We start from the raw sequence: 15219 nt of genomic DNA, 5'->3' as shown, positions 1-15219 counted from the left end.
TCCACTCTTCAAGTGACTTCCGCAAAGTCAACTGGATAAGAAAATCACTCCAGACTCATCCCTGCTCCATACATAAGTGGAGATGTGACAGGCAAGCCCATTAACCCTGCAAAAGTTGAGCCTGGTATCTGCATAGAGAGACAAAGAAAAGGAACCGACACCTCTGCCCCGACCCGTGCAACTATATGTTTTCAAATGCTGCACAGTGGGGGCTGGTTATGACTTTCAGAGTTTGGCCAGATGTCCTGTCTTTAGGCAGATCTGGACAGTTCTGGGTATCCACAGTCCTTCCCACTGCCTTCTAGAAATCTATTCCCATTCCAGAAATACCATTGTAGACCCAGAATCAGCCGAAGTAAATTGGAGAGTGGAACTGTAGGCTGCAAAGACCTTGGAGGTCAGCTGGTCCTACCACTTCATTTGAAGAGGGGGTGGGGGGTGGGGTGGGGGAAACACCCCAGAATGGTTAAGCAGCTTGCCCACAGCCATGAGAAAGTTTCACAGAAGAACCAGGCCAGAAAATGGGGTCTGTTGACTCTTATCTCATGCAGTGTGTTGCCATCTATCCAAGAAGCGCTTTCTCTATTTTAGCAGGCAGGAAACAAAAATTAGTGGAGCCAGCCAGTATGTCCTGTCCATCCCATCATCCCTTAATCTCCAGCATTTTGCCAGAGGGAACATTTTACCTTCAACATGGGGACCACACCCTCCCTTTCTAGGGTCTTCCAGTCCTACAGCCAGTGCTTGGGAGATGACCACCCTGGTCAGAGGGCAGCCTGGGGAGACATCAAATTCTGCATTATGATCCCAGCTAGCGGGCATGCCCGGGGCCCTGTGAGTCAGCATCAGTGACCCCTACCCATCTTTGAGCCCAAATAGCTCACAGTGTAAATTATCCTCAGTGAGGATAGCGGTGGGTGGAGGAGGGAGCACTGAATAAGTTTCAACCATTTAAAGATAGTTGGTTTCAAAATAGTAGGTTCCTGGAGTGTGTCTTAGCTAGTGACTGCCCTACCGGAAATGCAGTATAGGAAGAAGGCTTTAATCACACAGTACCATGATGCCGTTAAAAATACATTGACAGATTGATTGATTTATATAGCCCACATGTGATCTTTAGGTGTTAAATATATGTTTGATTCAAATTGTTGAAGTAATCTGTTTGGTTCAGAGACTGAAAACTGGCCCCTGCACCAGCCCCCAGGTATGTTTCATTTGTGACTTTTGTTCCTTAAGGAGAGTTGGTCATCAATATGGACCAAGGAATAAGGAGATTTCATATAAAAATTCTAGATGTCTGGCTTACTGGCAGCGCTGCACCCACTTCCCAGCATGGCAGCAGTCCTTGGAGATGAGAAGTGATGGCCCTCGGTAGAAAAGTTGCGTTTACCACGGTCCCGTACAATCCCCTTCCTCCGATGTCAAGCCTTGCTCCAGTAGGCAGCTGACTTTGTACTCTGGGATCAGCCCAGAAGGCTGTTTAGAGTGGAGATTTATTGTTTAACCAAAAGATGCCAAAAGCATGATCCTTTGCATTTGGAAACTCATCCATTCCTTCAGTAAATACTTGAGTCCTTTTTGGTACCAAACACAGAGCTAGGTCCTGCCTACACAGCGCCATGGGTGGGGGTGGGGAGCAGGCGGGAGGGGTAAACCAGATGCGCCCTCTGCTTTCTCTGAGTGTACATGTCTCTTACTATACACATTCATAGGTATTGAAGGCTTTGCCCCTTCTTCCTGTCCCTGCTCAAATGCAGCTGAGGTGGAATTGTCTGCTTCTCTCCTTCTCAGCTACAAACTCACCTGTCCAGTTATGTAAGTTGGAGGTCATTTCTTCACCCCCACAGATATCTTGCACACCGGAAACTGTGGCGTTTCTAAATAATGTAGTAGACAAGATTAATGGTCCCGGTTCCCAGTTTATAGATGATGAAACAGAATTAGGGGACTAGGGCCATCTCATTCCCAGGGTCGTTTAAGGCACATTTTACAATTCGCTAGGTCACTGGGCAGCAGTTGAATCATTCTGCATCACCACGAGGCGGGATCCATGGTGATCTCAATAAATGAGTAAGGAGTTCTTCAGAATTCAGGAACCAAAAACACCGGAGCATCCCGATTACTTATACCACCAGCATCTGATTGAGCAGTGGTGGGATTCGAAGACTCATCTTTCTCTTTTGCTCTTCCACTTTTTCTATTTATTTTACTGGCATCTTTTTCTTCCTTTTAACACCGAGGCTCCGCTGGGTAGAAGGAGATGAGTTTCTGCTGTCATAACATGAATATATAATGAAGCCAGAACCAAAGACAAGCCCTTTTGTTAAGGAACCCCTATCATCAAAAGCCCTAATTGGAAGCTGATTGTTTTTATTTATTTTTGTAGGTTTTACATGACACCTGGAGACCATTTAAAATGTTACTTGGCGGTGAGAGCTCTGTGTTTAAAAATAACGCTCGCCCGGTGCCAAATCACTTTAGAGTCGGGTACAAATATTGAGACAAAAACCCCAGCTGTTATTGCTTTGGCTGCTAATTTGAGGTGTCAAATGAGAGCCCGACTGCTATACGTCAGTGAATAAGGCCCCTTGTGAGGTCATTATGTTTTCTAACAGTTGAGAGTAATGGACTAATCAGTGCAGCATCAGTTGTTTTCATTATATGCCCACACAATGGTTATGAGCTTTAATTTAAACGGTCCGCAGGGAGACGAAGGAAGTCACTAATAGGCAGCACCCAGGATAGTCCAGGAGAGAAGGTACCATAAGCAAGATAGCTTCTTACCCTCATCCCTCTTCTCTCTCCCTCCATCTCTCATTCCTCCTGCCCCATCTGCCCTCAGAGACTCCTTGTCTGCTCATAGCAGACCAAGGATGAGCTTTGCTCAAGGAGCAGGACTGGTCTCTTGGTTCTTCAGGGTGCTCTGAAAAATCTGTTAGCCAATCCAACAGTCAGGGTGAATTTTGGCAACACTTAGACTTGTCAGCCAAGCCTGAGCCTTGGAAGCTGTTGAGCCACGATTCTCCTCTCTTCTCTGTAGCCTCTGGGCTTCCCAAGTCGTGCTGGTGGTAAAGAACATGCCTGCCAATGCAGGAGACGCAGGTTTGATCCCTGGGTTGGGAAGATCCCCTGGAGAGGAAAATGGCAACCCACTCCAGTAATCTTGCCTAAAGAATCCCATGGACAGAGGAGCCTGGCAAGGTATGGTCCATAAGATCGCAAAGAGTCGGACACGACTGAAGCAACTTAGCATGCGTGCAGACACCCTCTGAAGCCCCTACTACTGTTTTCCTTGGACCAGAGGAGAGTTAGGTGATGCTGTTGCTATGGGCAGCCTTGATAGCAAGTCAAACACCAGAGTCCCTGCCACATTGAAGCCAGGAAGGACTGAGTTTACCACTAACACGTATGATTCATCTCCTCCTCGGGACAGCAGGGGAAATTGGATGGCTGATGTCTGTCGAAGACAATCCTGTAAGAGGCAGTTTTGTGTAATGATGAAAAATACAGTCTGGTCTGGTGTGACGCTTTCCTGGATTTGAATATTGGCTCTACAACTCCATACTTAACACGATCAGGTAGACTTCATTGATCTTTTTAGGATCCAAAATGGAAATGGCAAGAGGATCTCAGATTGTTGGGAGAATTAAATGAGATAATGTGTGCACAGAGCAAAAACATGATCAGTAACCTCAGTATTGCTGTTATTGTGGACATCTTTATTGAAAGATCTTTGGAAGCTCACCTCAAAGCAGTATCCTTTACTAGTCCAGCTCATTGGAGGAAAGCAGAATGTTCATGGGAGAATCTGTAACATCAATTTAGATTTTTCAAATGATGTGTTATTTTATAATATTCTTCTTGATTTCTGGAATTTCCCAGAGCCTCTAGCCAAATCAGAGCAGTGGGTAGCTGGTGGAGAAAGGCAAGTTCAGACTTGATAGGAGGAAAACAGTTAAGGAGCTTCATTCAAAAATGACTGAGCCTGGGACTTTCCTGGTGGCCCAGTGATGAAGACTCTGTGCTTCCAATCCAGGGGACTTGGGTTCAATTCCTAGTCATGGAACGAAGATCACACCTGCCATGTGACACAGCCAAAAAACAAACTGAAAACAAACAAACAAAGTGATTGAGTCAGTGCAGTTGGAGAGGGACCCTAGGCTGGGGGGAGAGGCTTGGGAATGCCTCTGTCAACCTCTGTAGGCCCAGTGTGCGCCCCCCAGTGGGTGCAAACATTGTGGCCATACCCTGTGCAGAAATATCTGAACAGCTGGCGTGGGGCATGAAGAGCACAGAGGGGTTCCAGTAGCACGTGGGCCACAAAAGGAGGCTCTAGGGGGCTCACATCTTTCCTCTTTCTGGCTCAGGCAAGGAGAGAGGGATGAAACTGAGGCTGCTTTAGATCCTCTACGTGTTTGCACTCAGCTGCTCTTTAGGAAATGATTCTGCCTACCTTGGTTGTGCCTGTCCCTGTGAGTTCAATGTAGGCCCTGTAAGAAGTAGTTACATCTTCCGGGCTTAGAGTGCTGGCTGCTGGGCTCCCACATTGGTAAGTACAAGTCAAGGAATCTCAAGGGTCACTTAAAAAAGATGTCCTGTGGCCATAGCTATGGCTGCTGCTGACCCACCAAAATTCTTCTTCCTAGGGATCCTTAAGGAGTACGTGCATAGATACTAAGTTGCTTCAGTCGTCTGACTCTTTACGACCCTGTGGACTGTAGCCCACCAGGTTCCTCTGTCCGTAGATTCTCCAACAAGAATACTGGAGTTGGTTGCCATGCCCTCCTTCAGGGGATCTTCCAAACCAAGGGATCGAACCTGAGTCTCCTGAAGCTCCTGCATTGCAGGGGTGGGTTCTTTACTGCTGAGCCACCAAAGAAGCCCTTCCTTAATGAGGGAGCCACCTTATTTATCTAGACTTAAAAAGTCAACCTGCCCCGAGACAGGAGATGAATGGACAAAGCTACCAAGAGGATCTGTCTGACTCTAGGATTCTGGATCACCTGTGCAGAGGGGAAGAGGAAGGTTTCCAGGAGCACCCTAGAAAGCTTGGTACTTACTGTGGATGCCTGATCCTGAAATTATGTAGTACATGCTTGCAGTTAATACTGCTGCATTAGAGCCAATTACATAGTATTATGGACACACAACATGCAGATTACACCCAGAGCCAGGAAAGCACAGCTTGATAAAGCAATGGCCTGATCAGAGGAGACAGAGGTAAATGTCAGCCTTATTAAGAAATTGCCAGGGTGGTGTGGCTGCAGCTGGACTGAGCTCCTCCAGATCAAAGATTGCTATCTTTCGTGACGCTGGGAGAGCCACATTTTAGCACCCAGCAGAGACCAGTGGGAAGCCAGGGACAAAAATCAAGTTGGACCTCTCTAAGAGTGATCACAGCCACCTCCGTTGAGGGCTGCATACTATTTCAGAACTTGGACTTCCTCCTAAACAGGAAGAGGCCCAGCTCCCTCATGCTGTCCACACGTGAGGCCTTTGGGTCCAGGGCAGCCACAGGCTGCCCTCCACACTCAGGTCAAGGCTCTGTCCTTAGCCTTTCCCCTAGTTCACTGGTTCTACAACTGGAGCTTATATAAGAATCCTCTTGGTCATTGAAACACACAAAGCTGGGCCTTCCCCAGAGTTTCTGATTCAAGAGGCTGGGGCAGGGCCTGAACATATGCATCTCTAACAAGTTCCCGGAGAAGGCAATGGCACCCCACTCCAGTACTCTTGCCTGGAAAATCCCATGGACAGAAGAGCCTGGTAGGCTGTAGTCCATGGGGTTGCTAAGAGTCAGGCACGACTAAGCGACTTCACTCTCACTTTTCACTTTCATGCATTGGAGAAGGAAGTGGCAACCCACTCCAATGTTCTTGCCTGGAGAATCCCAGGGACAGGGGAGCCTGGTGGGCTGCCATCTCTGGGATCGCACAGAGTCGGACATGACTGAAGCGGCTTAGCAGCAGCAGCAACAACAAGTTCCCAGATGACGCTGCAAGCCCAGGGGCCACACTTGGAGAACCACTGTCCAGGTTCATTGCATGCCCACCCAGAGGTGGATCTCCCCACTCTGTCTCTTGTAAAAGGTCTTCTAGGCTCTGATTCCATCACAGCATTGCAGGCTCTGGGAGCACTGCGACCCAGCTTCCAGGTAGGATCATGGCGGGGAAGGGAGAAGCGTAGATCTAGGGTGAGGCTGCCTGCTTATGTTTGCTTATGTTTGCTTTTGTTTTTGCTCAAAGAGATGCAGCACCAGAAACCAACTCTGCTGGCGCTTTTTTTTTTTAACAGCTGCACCAGGTCTTAGTTGCAGCCGTCAGAATCCTCGATCTTCATCCTGGCGTGCAGGACCTTTAGTTGCACATGTGGTATCTAGTTCCCCGACCAGGGATTGAACTCACGCCCCCTGCGTTGGGAGCAAGGGAGTCTTAGCCACTGAACCACCTAGACTCCTTGCTTTTGAATCCCAGCCCTACCATTTGCCACTGGGACTTTCCTACCGCTGTTTTATAGTTTTTGTTTTTGAGACCTGAAGGGCATTGACCTCACCCCCCTCTTCCCACCAAGCAGTTATGTGACATCCTACTTATCACCGCTAGTCTTTGGCGAAGGCAGGACCAGAACTGCCCAGTTTTCAAGCAGCCAGAGGGCAGCAAACATGGTTTATAAAAAGCCAATTAGTAAATATTTTAGGCTTTTAGGCCATATGGTCTCTGTCGAAACTAAGCTGCTGTAATGTGAAAGTAGCCATAGACATGAATAAACAAATGGATAGACCCGTATTTACAAACACAGGTGGCATTAGATGGGCCTGTAGGTAGCGATTCACCAAGCCCTGGAACAGACCGGTGTGTGTACCACTGCTTCATACATACATCATGCCTCGGAGCCCCTGCGTTGCTGCAGTGCCCCGGTATCTAGCTGAGGAACCCAGGCAAACGCGGACTTTGTGAGGGTGTGTTGTGTTAGTTGCTCAGTCATACCCTACACTTTGCAACCCTATGGACTGTAGCCCGCCAGGCTCCTCTGTCCATGGAATTATCTAGACAAGAATACTGGAGTGGATTGCCATGCCCTCCTCAGGGGATCTTCCCCACCCAGGGATCAAACCCGTGTCTCTTGCGTCTCCTGCATTGGCAGGTGGGTTCTTTACCACTAGTGCAACCTGTACTATAGGGCTTCCCTGCAGGCTCAGTGGTAAAGAATCCATCTGCCAATGCAGGAGACCCAAGTTTGATCCCTGGGTCAGGAATTCCCCTGGAGAAGAGAATGGCACCCACTTGAGTATTCTTGCTTGGAAAATCCCATGGACAGAGGAGCCTGGCAGGATACAATCCATGGGGTAGCATAGAGTCAGACATGACTTAGTGGCTAACCAACAATAATAGAAGCAGTAGTAAGTGTGCAAATCTCCTAGTGACCTGGGAAAAAAGTTTTGTTTTTTTAAATCTTTATTGAATTTGTTACCATACTGCTAGTATTTTATGTTTTTATTTTTTGCCCATGAGGCATGTGGGATGTTGGCTCCCTGAGCAGGGCTTGAACCCACACTCCCTGCCTTGGGGGTCTTAACTACTGGTCTGCCAGGGAAGTCCCTGGAAAAAATGTTTAATGCTCCCTTTGTAGTTCTCACAAGCAAGAGAGATCCATTGGTAGAAGGAGCATTGTCCAAACAGGTGACTTTAGTGTGGCCTAGGTGCTCCAACTATGACAGAACAGAAGAGAGGCTGGAAAGAACACAGCTAAATCTCAGTAGAAATACTGTGTATACAGGGCTTGGTAAGTAAGGGCTTTATAAGAGAGAAATGGGAGTTGGATGGACCAACTGTCTTTTAAATCCAGTGGAGGGAAATTGCCTTATTTCTGGTTCATACTCTAATGCCCACTCAGTAGTTCGGATGCAAAAAGGGGAGACCGGGCCAGTCCTGAAGTTTCATAGAATTGATGTGACCCTGCACTTGAGCTTGAAACCTGACACAAAATGAATTGACAGCATTTACCTGAAGATGGGAATGTCTACCCACTCAAGTGTTCTTGCCTAGAGAAGCCCATGGCCAGAGGAGCCTGGCAGGCTATAGTCCATGGAGTCACAAGAGTCAGACACGACTGAACAATTAACACACACCTAGAGAAAAATTTCCAACTGGGGCAACTTAGGGTAAAGCATATTTTCTCAATAAGAACAGAGCAGTGAGGTTAAAGCTACATTCTAGAACTAGCAATAATCTTCCAGGAGGTGGAAGTAAATAAGATGAGGCTGATGAGGTCACCATAGGTTAAGTGTGGGCAATCATATAATGGGGGTCCAGGTGGGTCCTTGTCAGATCAAACCATTTATGTTTTCTGTGGTTCATTTCCAAGAAGGTTTCTAGAATAGGAGGCGATAGTAGACTTGTGCAATGAATTCTAGCTTTGGGTCCCTCAGGGGAGATGGCAGAGACTTCTTTGCTGGAGAAGCAAACTAGCTCTGAAAACAGAAGGCAGTGGGAAAGTTGGGAGAAATTGTGATGTAAAGAAGAAATAGTCAGTCCTGAATCCTCATGGAGCTTGTTGCTGTGCCGGGCAAGTCTCTTATCTCTTGTAGCCTCAAATTGCTCATTGGTAAGATGGGAATAATAATTTCAACTGCAGAGTGCTTCAAGTACCAAATAAGATGAATGTGAAAGTACGTAGTAAACCATAAAAGACCAAACACAGGTTACCAAAAGCGTGAAAGTCGCTCAGTCATGTCTGACTCTTTGCGACCCCATGGACTGGTCCATGGAGTTCTCCAGGCCAGAATACTGGAGTGGGTAGCCTTTCCCTTCTCCAGGGGATCTTCCCCACCCAGGGATTGAACCCAGGGCTCCCACATTGCAATTCGTTACCAATTGAGCCACAAGGGAAGCCCAAGAATACTGGAATGGGTAGCCTATCCCTTCTCCAACAGATCTTCCCAACCCAGGAATCAAACCGGGGTCTCCTGCACTGTAGGTGGATTCTTTACCAACTGAGCTATCAGGGAATCCCAGGCTACAAAAATAATAGCTAATAGTTACTGATTATTGCCTACAAGCCAGTGTGCGTATACTTTCCATGCCTAATTTCAAGGTCATGATAGCTAGCTGGATAATGTCCCCTCAAAAGTGTCCCGTGTTCTCATCCCAGGAACTTATGTGCCAAATGGAACTTGGAAAATATGGCCAAGAATCCTGAGCTGGATTATCCTGTCAGGCTCTAAATGTCATCAGACAGGTCCTCTTAAGAGGCAGGACATTGCAGTGAACAGTAGGAGGTGTGACAACAGAAGCAAGAGGGTGGAGTGATACAAGGAAGGAACCAGGAGCCAAGGGATAAGAATCTGCCTGCAATGCAGGAGATCCTGGTTCGATTCTTGGGTCGGGAAGATACCCTGGAGAAGGGATAGGTTACCCACTCCAGTATTCTTGGGTTTCCCTTGTGGCTCAGCTGGTAAAGAATCCACCTGCAGTGAGGGAGACCTGGGTTCGATACCTGGGTTGGGAAGATCCCCTGGAGAAGGGAAAGGATACCCACTCCAGTATTCTGGCCTGGAGAATTCCATGGACTGTGTAGTCCTTGGGGTCGCAAAGAGCCAGACACGACTGAGCAACTTTCACTTTCACAGGCTGCAGAAGACAAGGAAATGAATTCTCCTCAAAGCCCTCCAGAAGGAACACAGTCCCATGAACCCATTTCAGACTTCTGATCTCTAGACTGTATGAGATAAGTCTGTGTTGCTTTAAACCGTAGAAAGTGTGGTAATCTGTTACAGCAGCAATAGACAATGAAGACAGGCATCATTTCTGGAGTCAAGTTCTGATACCAATACTTGCCTCATCCTTGACATGGAGACGACAGAAAGTGCCTGCCTCATCGGGTGGTTGTAGGAATTAAGTGAGATGGTACAAGTAGAACCCACAACCCAATACCTGCCTGGCCTACAATAAGCTCTTGGTTAATGTTGGCAATTATTAGAACCATCTCCTTGAACCACCAACAAGCTCGATGAGATCAATGCTGCTAGTTTCTGCATATTAAATGGGAGGAAACCTAGTAAGATTAAGAAAATTTATTCATGGTTGCACAGCTTGTAAGTAGGAGAGTCAGAATCTTAACAAAGGCTTTGCCTTTGAGGCCATGCTCACCCACTCTTGGGCTCCCCAGATGGCACAGTGGTAACAAATCCATCTGCCAATGCAGGAGACACGAGTTCGATCCCTGGGTCAGGAAGATCCCCTGGAGGAGGAAATGGTAACCCACTCCAGTATTCTTGTCTGAAAAATCCCAAGAACAGAGGAGCCTGGTGGGCTACAGGCCGTGGAGTCACAAAGAGTCGGACACAACTGAGTGACTGAGCACACACACGCCCCCACTCTGCTCCTCTGCATCAGGGTTATGATAACGCCACCTTCATCAAATGCCAGCTGCTGGACCTAAGCACAAGAACCAGAGAGTGCTGCCTGCATGGGCAAAAGCCACCAAGATTGGAAATCAAATAAATCTGGGCTTATTAGGGAAAAAGAAACTGTAGCTTCCATGGAGAACCACGTCCAAGAGGTTACCAACCCTCTGAGGTCCCTGGGCCAGCAAATCATGGAAGTCTGAATACTGTGTTTAGTCATTTTAGTTCTGGAATAATTGCTATTATCATAAATGTTTTATTGCCCTCATTACGGCTCACATTTAAATATCAGTGTAGTAATACATTAATAAGTCATCACTGCCGGACGCCTGCCGGATGCAGTTACAATCCAAGTCCTGTGTATAACTGCACTGTATATTCAGCTAAATTAGGGCTGGCTGTGAACTCAGTCTGATGTCGAGTGGCTGGGCATGTTTGGAAGGCAGCCTCTTTTCTGCAAAGGCTTCTTGAGCTCTTTGCTTTTGAGAGATAAGGGGGACACAGATTTTTGTCTGATTAGTGAGTCAACGATTCTAATTAGGTCTCCCCCAGGTGTGGAGCCTGGAACTCTGGGATGGATAGAAGAAAGATGAAGGCATTGCTTCCACCCAGGAGGCATTCCTAATCTGCTGGAGAAGGGGTGGGGTAGGGAGCATGACCCTCACTCCAGGGAAGCTCCCTGTCAAGGCAGGACGGCCTGGTCTGATGGGAGTGACAAGTTCTTGCGCCCTATCTGATGACGTATTCTGAACACCTCCTGGGTGGATGAAAATAGGATGGATTCACACCCCCCCAACACACACACACACACACATCTATAGAAAAGATAAGCCACAGGCAACAGAATAGGTTCAAGATCATAAAATGCCAGGTGTCAGAATTGATGCATTAATGAATTCCCTGAGTGGGCTGAAGCTGGCAATGTAAATTGGGTTGATTCCACTTTATCATAATACCATATGCCTAAAAGAATGCCAGAAGAATGCCAGTAGGTGCAGAAGAAATATGGGGGGAGGGAGGAAAAAGTATTAGGTTCTGTGCCTTTGTGTAAATAGATTTCCTCTGGGTCTTATTGGCCAAAGGCCTTGAGAAATAGCCTGGGTCGAAGGGGATGTGGTCCCCGGAATCCTGCTGTGGACTAGGGTCCCCAGGGGAGAAGGCATCTGTGCAGACCCCTTGGGTGGGGTGGGCACAGGGGCCTCTGTGTGCAGGATAAAGCTCTGTTTATATTCCTTTGGGGTCTGGGGTTGGGTGAGGGAAACAGGAATGACCACGACAGGGCTAGGTTCTCTCCACCAGTCAGTTAAATGGTAGCCTCCACCTACCAAGCACATACTGTCTGCTAAGCCTTTCACCAGCCTGTGAGGTAGATACCATTGCCTGCCCTCTTCTGCCAGTGAAGAATCTATGGCTAAGTGATGGTGATAATCTGCCCAAGACCACACAACTAGGGTATATGTGACTCAATCTGAACCATGTATGGACTGTGGTAACACACAAGATGGAAAATGTTAGAGGGTATTCTAAGAGTAAGATAACGTATTCATCAAGAGCCAAGGGCAAAAGAAGTCCATTTAACCAGTGAAGCCTTTCCAGGGAAGGCTGCTTCCTGGGCCAGTGGGGTCCCATGAGAGCGTAAGAGGAGTGGGGCTGATGAGAGGGGGTATCTGATGTGACCTTGGAGGAGCCCAGGAGCAAGGGTCCGTCACCAAGGAGTGTACCATGGGCTGGATCCAACTCCTGCTCTTTGGGATCCAGAGTGAGGGAGGTGTGGGTCAGAGAGCTGAGAGCTAGGTCCAGTCTTTCCACAGATGGTTGCTTCTGTCTGCATAGCCACTCAACTCACCGACCCAGAAAGGCCCTCCTGCTCCATCACGTTCCACCTCCAGCCACGTGATGGCTTCCTTGGCTGCCATGCTTCCCTGTGATGGTGGTGGTTTAGTTGTTAAGTTGTGTCTGACTTTGTGCAACCCCATGGACTATAGCTCATCAGACTCCTCTGTCCATGAGATTTCCAGGCAAGAATACTGGAATGGGTTGCCATTTCCTTTGCCATGCTTCCCTGGGCTCCCATAGTAAGTCCTTCTAGAAGGGTAAGCCTTGGACTATAGTTACCTATAGCCTGATTTCATTCTATTTCATTTTGTTCCATTGATGGAGCTCACATCCCTCTCTTCCCTTTTCCCCCATGCACCAAGATACCAGAGGAGTTCCCATCCATGGTCGTGGGGCTTCGCAAGAGAGAGACTTAATCCCTGTCCCCACAGAGCTCACAGACTCACTTAGGATGTGCTTGAAGAGTCAGAAGATGCCTGGAAACTACTCATAAAATAACCTCTCCACATCTTGTGAGGCAGTGTGTGTAATGGGCAGAGCAAGGAGTTTGGAGCAAGATAGTGCAGGGTTCACTCTTGCACTATTGGTGGGAATGTAAATTGATACAGCCACTATGGAGAGCAGTATGGAGATTCCTTTAAAAACTGGGAATAAAATTACCATTAACCCAACAATCCCACTCAGCATGTACCCTGAGAAAACCATAATTGAAAAAAACACATGTACTCACAATGGTTCATTGCAGCACCATTTACAATAGCTAGGGTGGGGAAGTAACCTAGATGGCCATTGACAGATGAATGGATAAAGAAGCTGTGGTACATGTATATGGTGGGATATTACTCAGCCATAAAAAGAAACACACTTAAGCCAGTTTTAATGAGGTGGATGAACCTAGAGCCTATTATACAGAGTGAAATAAGTCAGAAAGAAAAACATCGTGTACTAACACATATGTTTGGAATCTAGAAGATGGTGTTGATGAGCCTATTTGCAGAGCAGCAGTGGAGACACAGCCATAGAGAAGAGACTTTTGGACCGTGGGGCAAGGAGACGGCGGGGTGAATTTAGAGAGTAGCATGGGAACATCTACATTACCGTAGTAAAATAGACAGCCGGCGGAAATTTGCTGTGTGAGGCAGGGAGCTCAAACCAGGGCTCTGTGTCAACCTAGAGGGCTGGGATGGAGGAGGAGGTGGGAGGGAGCTTCAAGAGGGAGGAGACTATGCACACCCTTGGCTGATTCACGCTGGTGTATGGTAGAAGCCAACACAACATTGTAAAGCAGTTATCCTCCAATTAAAAATACATTTTTTAAAAAACAGTGCTGGGTTCAGATCCAGTGTCCACAGCTTAACAGCTGTGTATCCTTGGAAGCATGATTTCACTTCTCTGAAGCTCAGCACCCCCATCTATAATGCAAGGTTAAAGGCTGCCCTGTAGGGTTATGTGTAACTGAGCAAGGTGTTGTGTATCTGGTTCCTTCTCTCTGAAATGAGGACAATATTTAATTGGTGTTGTATTATAGTTGTGGGAATTAGTGACGTTGTAATGAAACCCTCACAACAGGATTTCACAAGGGCAGCCTTATTGCTCCAGGTAGTAAGTACCAAGAGGGCAGCAGAGGGGAGGAGGGATCCACCTTAAAAAGGAAACAGAGATTCTCTTCTCATCTGGAGCCCCATCCACTGGTTGCTGCTTGACACATGGCTGCTGAGGCATGGTCCCTCTTGCAGTCATATCCATCCTTCCCCCACCATCCATAAGCATCCTGGCACCTCCCATGATGCTCCTTTGTTGACGTGTTTCTCCTCTCTGTCCGCAGCACCCTCAACAACAACAACATCAGCCGCATCCTGGTCACCAGCTTCAACCACATGCCGAAGATTCGAACCTTGTGAGTAGAGGTCCCTGCTTCCTCCCCCACCTGCTCCCGCCCTTAGGAGGCCCATGGGGCAGCACTCTCGGCTGCTTGTAAAACTGCCCCCGGTTCCTGCATCCAAATGCCTCCTCCCTCTGCTATTGACTAAGTGGTGTGTTAATGTTGGGGGAGGGTCACGGAGCATGCATGGTTCTCCACCTTCTTGCTCTGGGCCGGCTCATTTCTCTTCACCCTGGGAATCTTCCTTGACTGGGGAAATCTTTGTGTTTTCTCACTGGTTGGAAAACTTTGTTAGTGTTACGCTGCCATTAGAATAGAGGTGTGATGGTTCATCATTTGTTTAGCTCATGCCCTGTACTGTTGGCCGTTCTATTGTACTGTCAAGGGTTACGACTGTTTTCCCCTCTGGGACTGGTGGGAGCTTCCCAGATGGCTCAGTGGCAAAGAACCTGCCTGCCAATGCAGGAGACACAGGAGACATGGATTCCATTCCTGAGTCAGGAAGATCCCCTGGGGAGGAAATGGCAAGCCACTCCAGTATTCTTGCCTGGAGAACCCCATGGACAGAGAGCTACAGTTATGGGATCGCAGAGAGTCAGACATGACTTAGCAATTTTGAGCACACACACATGCACACTGATCAATGGAGGAGAGGGAGTCTTATCTCCTCCTTCACCCCATCCTCCTAGTCCCCACCCACCATGCTTTCCTGCTCCCTGGATGATATTCTGGTATCAGAATGCAGTTATGCTTTATCTGTAATGAGTTGGGTGGGCTCAAGCCCTCCAAAGTATGTACTCAAGAAGCAAATCCCCACTTAACAGCCCATACCGAGAACATGTCTAGTGCCTTTATTACCTGGGAAGGTCCCCTCACTGAGCCAGAAACTCTTTTGAAAGTTTCTCTGCAAATGGACTCTGCTGATCTAAGAGATTGGTACTTGATGCTTTTCTTCTGTTGATGGAGCCTCAGCAGAATTTACATCACAGAAGTAGAGGAGAGTCAGTCCCGAGAGTCATGGTGTCCAGGCAACAAATACTAGCTAGTATTCAGTTCAGTTGCTTAGTCATGTCCGACTCTTTGCGACCCCATGAAC

General features: G+C 47.6%; 1 protein-coding gene across 4 annotated transcripts in view; it reads left to right on the top strand.

The window, feature by feature from the left end:
* Positions 1-15219, top strand: part of SLIT3 (slit guidance ligand 3) — a 723070-nt gene that overhangs the window by 533365 nt on the left and 174486 nt on the right. For all 4 annotated transcript variants that reach the window (XM_070774480.1, XM_070774479.1, XM_070774482.1 and 1 more), the window contains one exon: positions 14067-14138. In XM_070774480.1, the coding sequence (XP_070630581.1) occupies positions 14067-14138 (72 nt within the window). The remainder of the gene's footprint in view (positions 1-14066; positions 14139-15219) is intronic.

This window comes from Bos indicus, chromosome 20 (genome assembly GCF_029378745.1).
Source record: "Bos indicus isolate NIAB-ARS_2022 breed Sahiwal x Tharparkar chromosome 20, NIAB-ARS_B.indTharparkar_mat_pri_1.0, whole genome shotgun sequence".
Classification (NCBI taxonomy): Eukaryota; Metazoa; Chordata; class Mammalia; order Artiodactyla; family Bovidae; genus Bos; species Bos indicus.
Note: the sequence above shows the minus strand (reverse complement) of the source record. Positions and strands in the feature narration are given on the sequence as shown.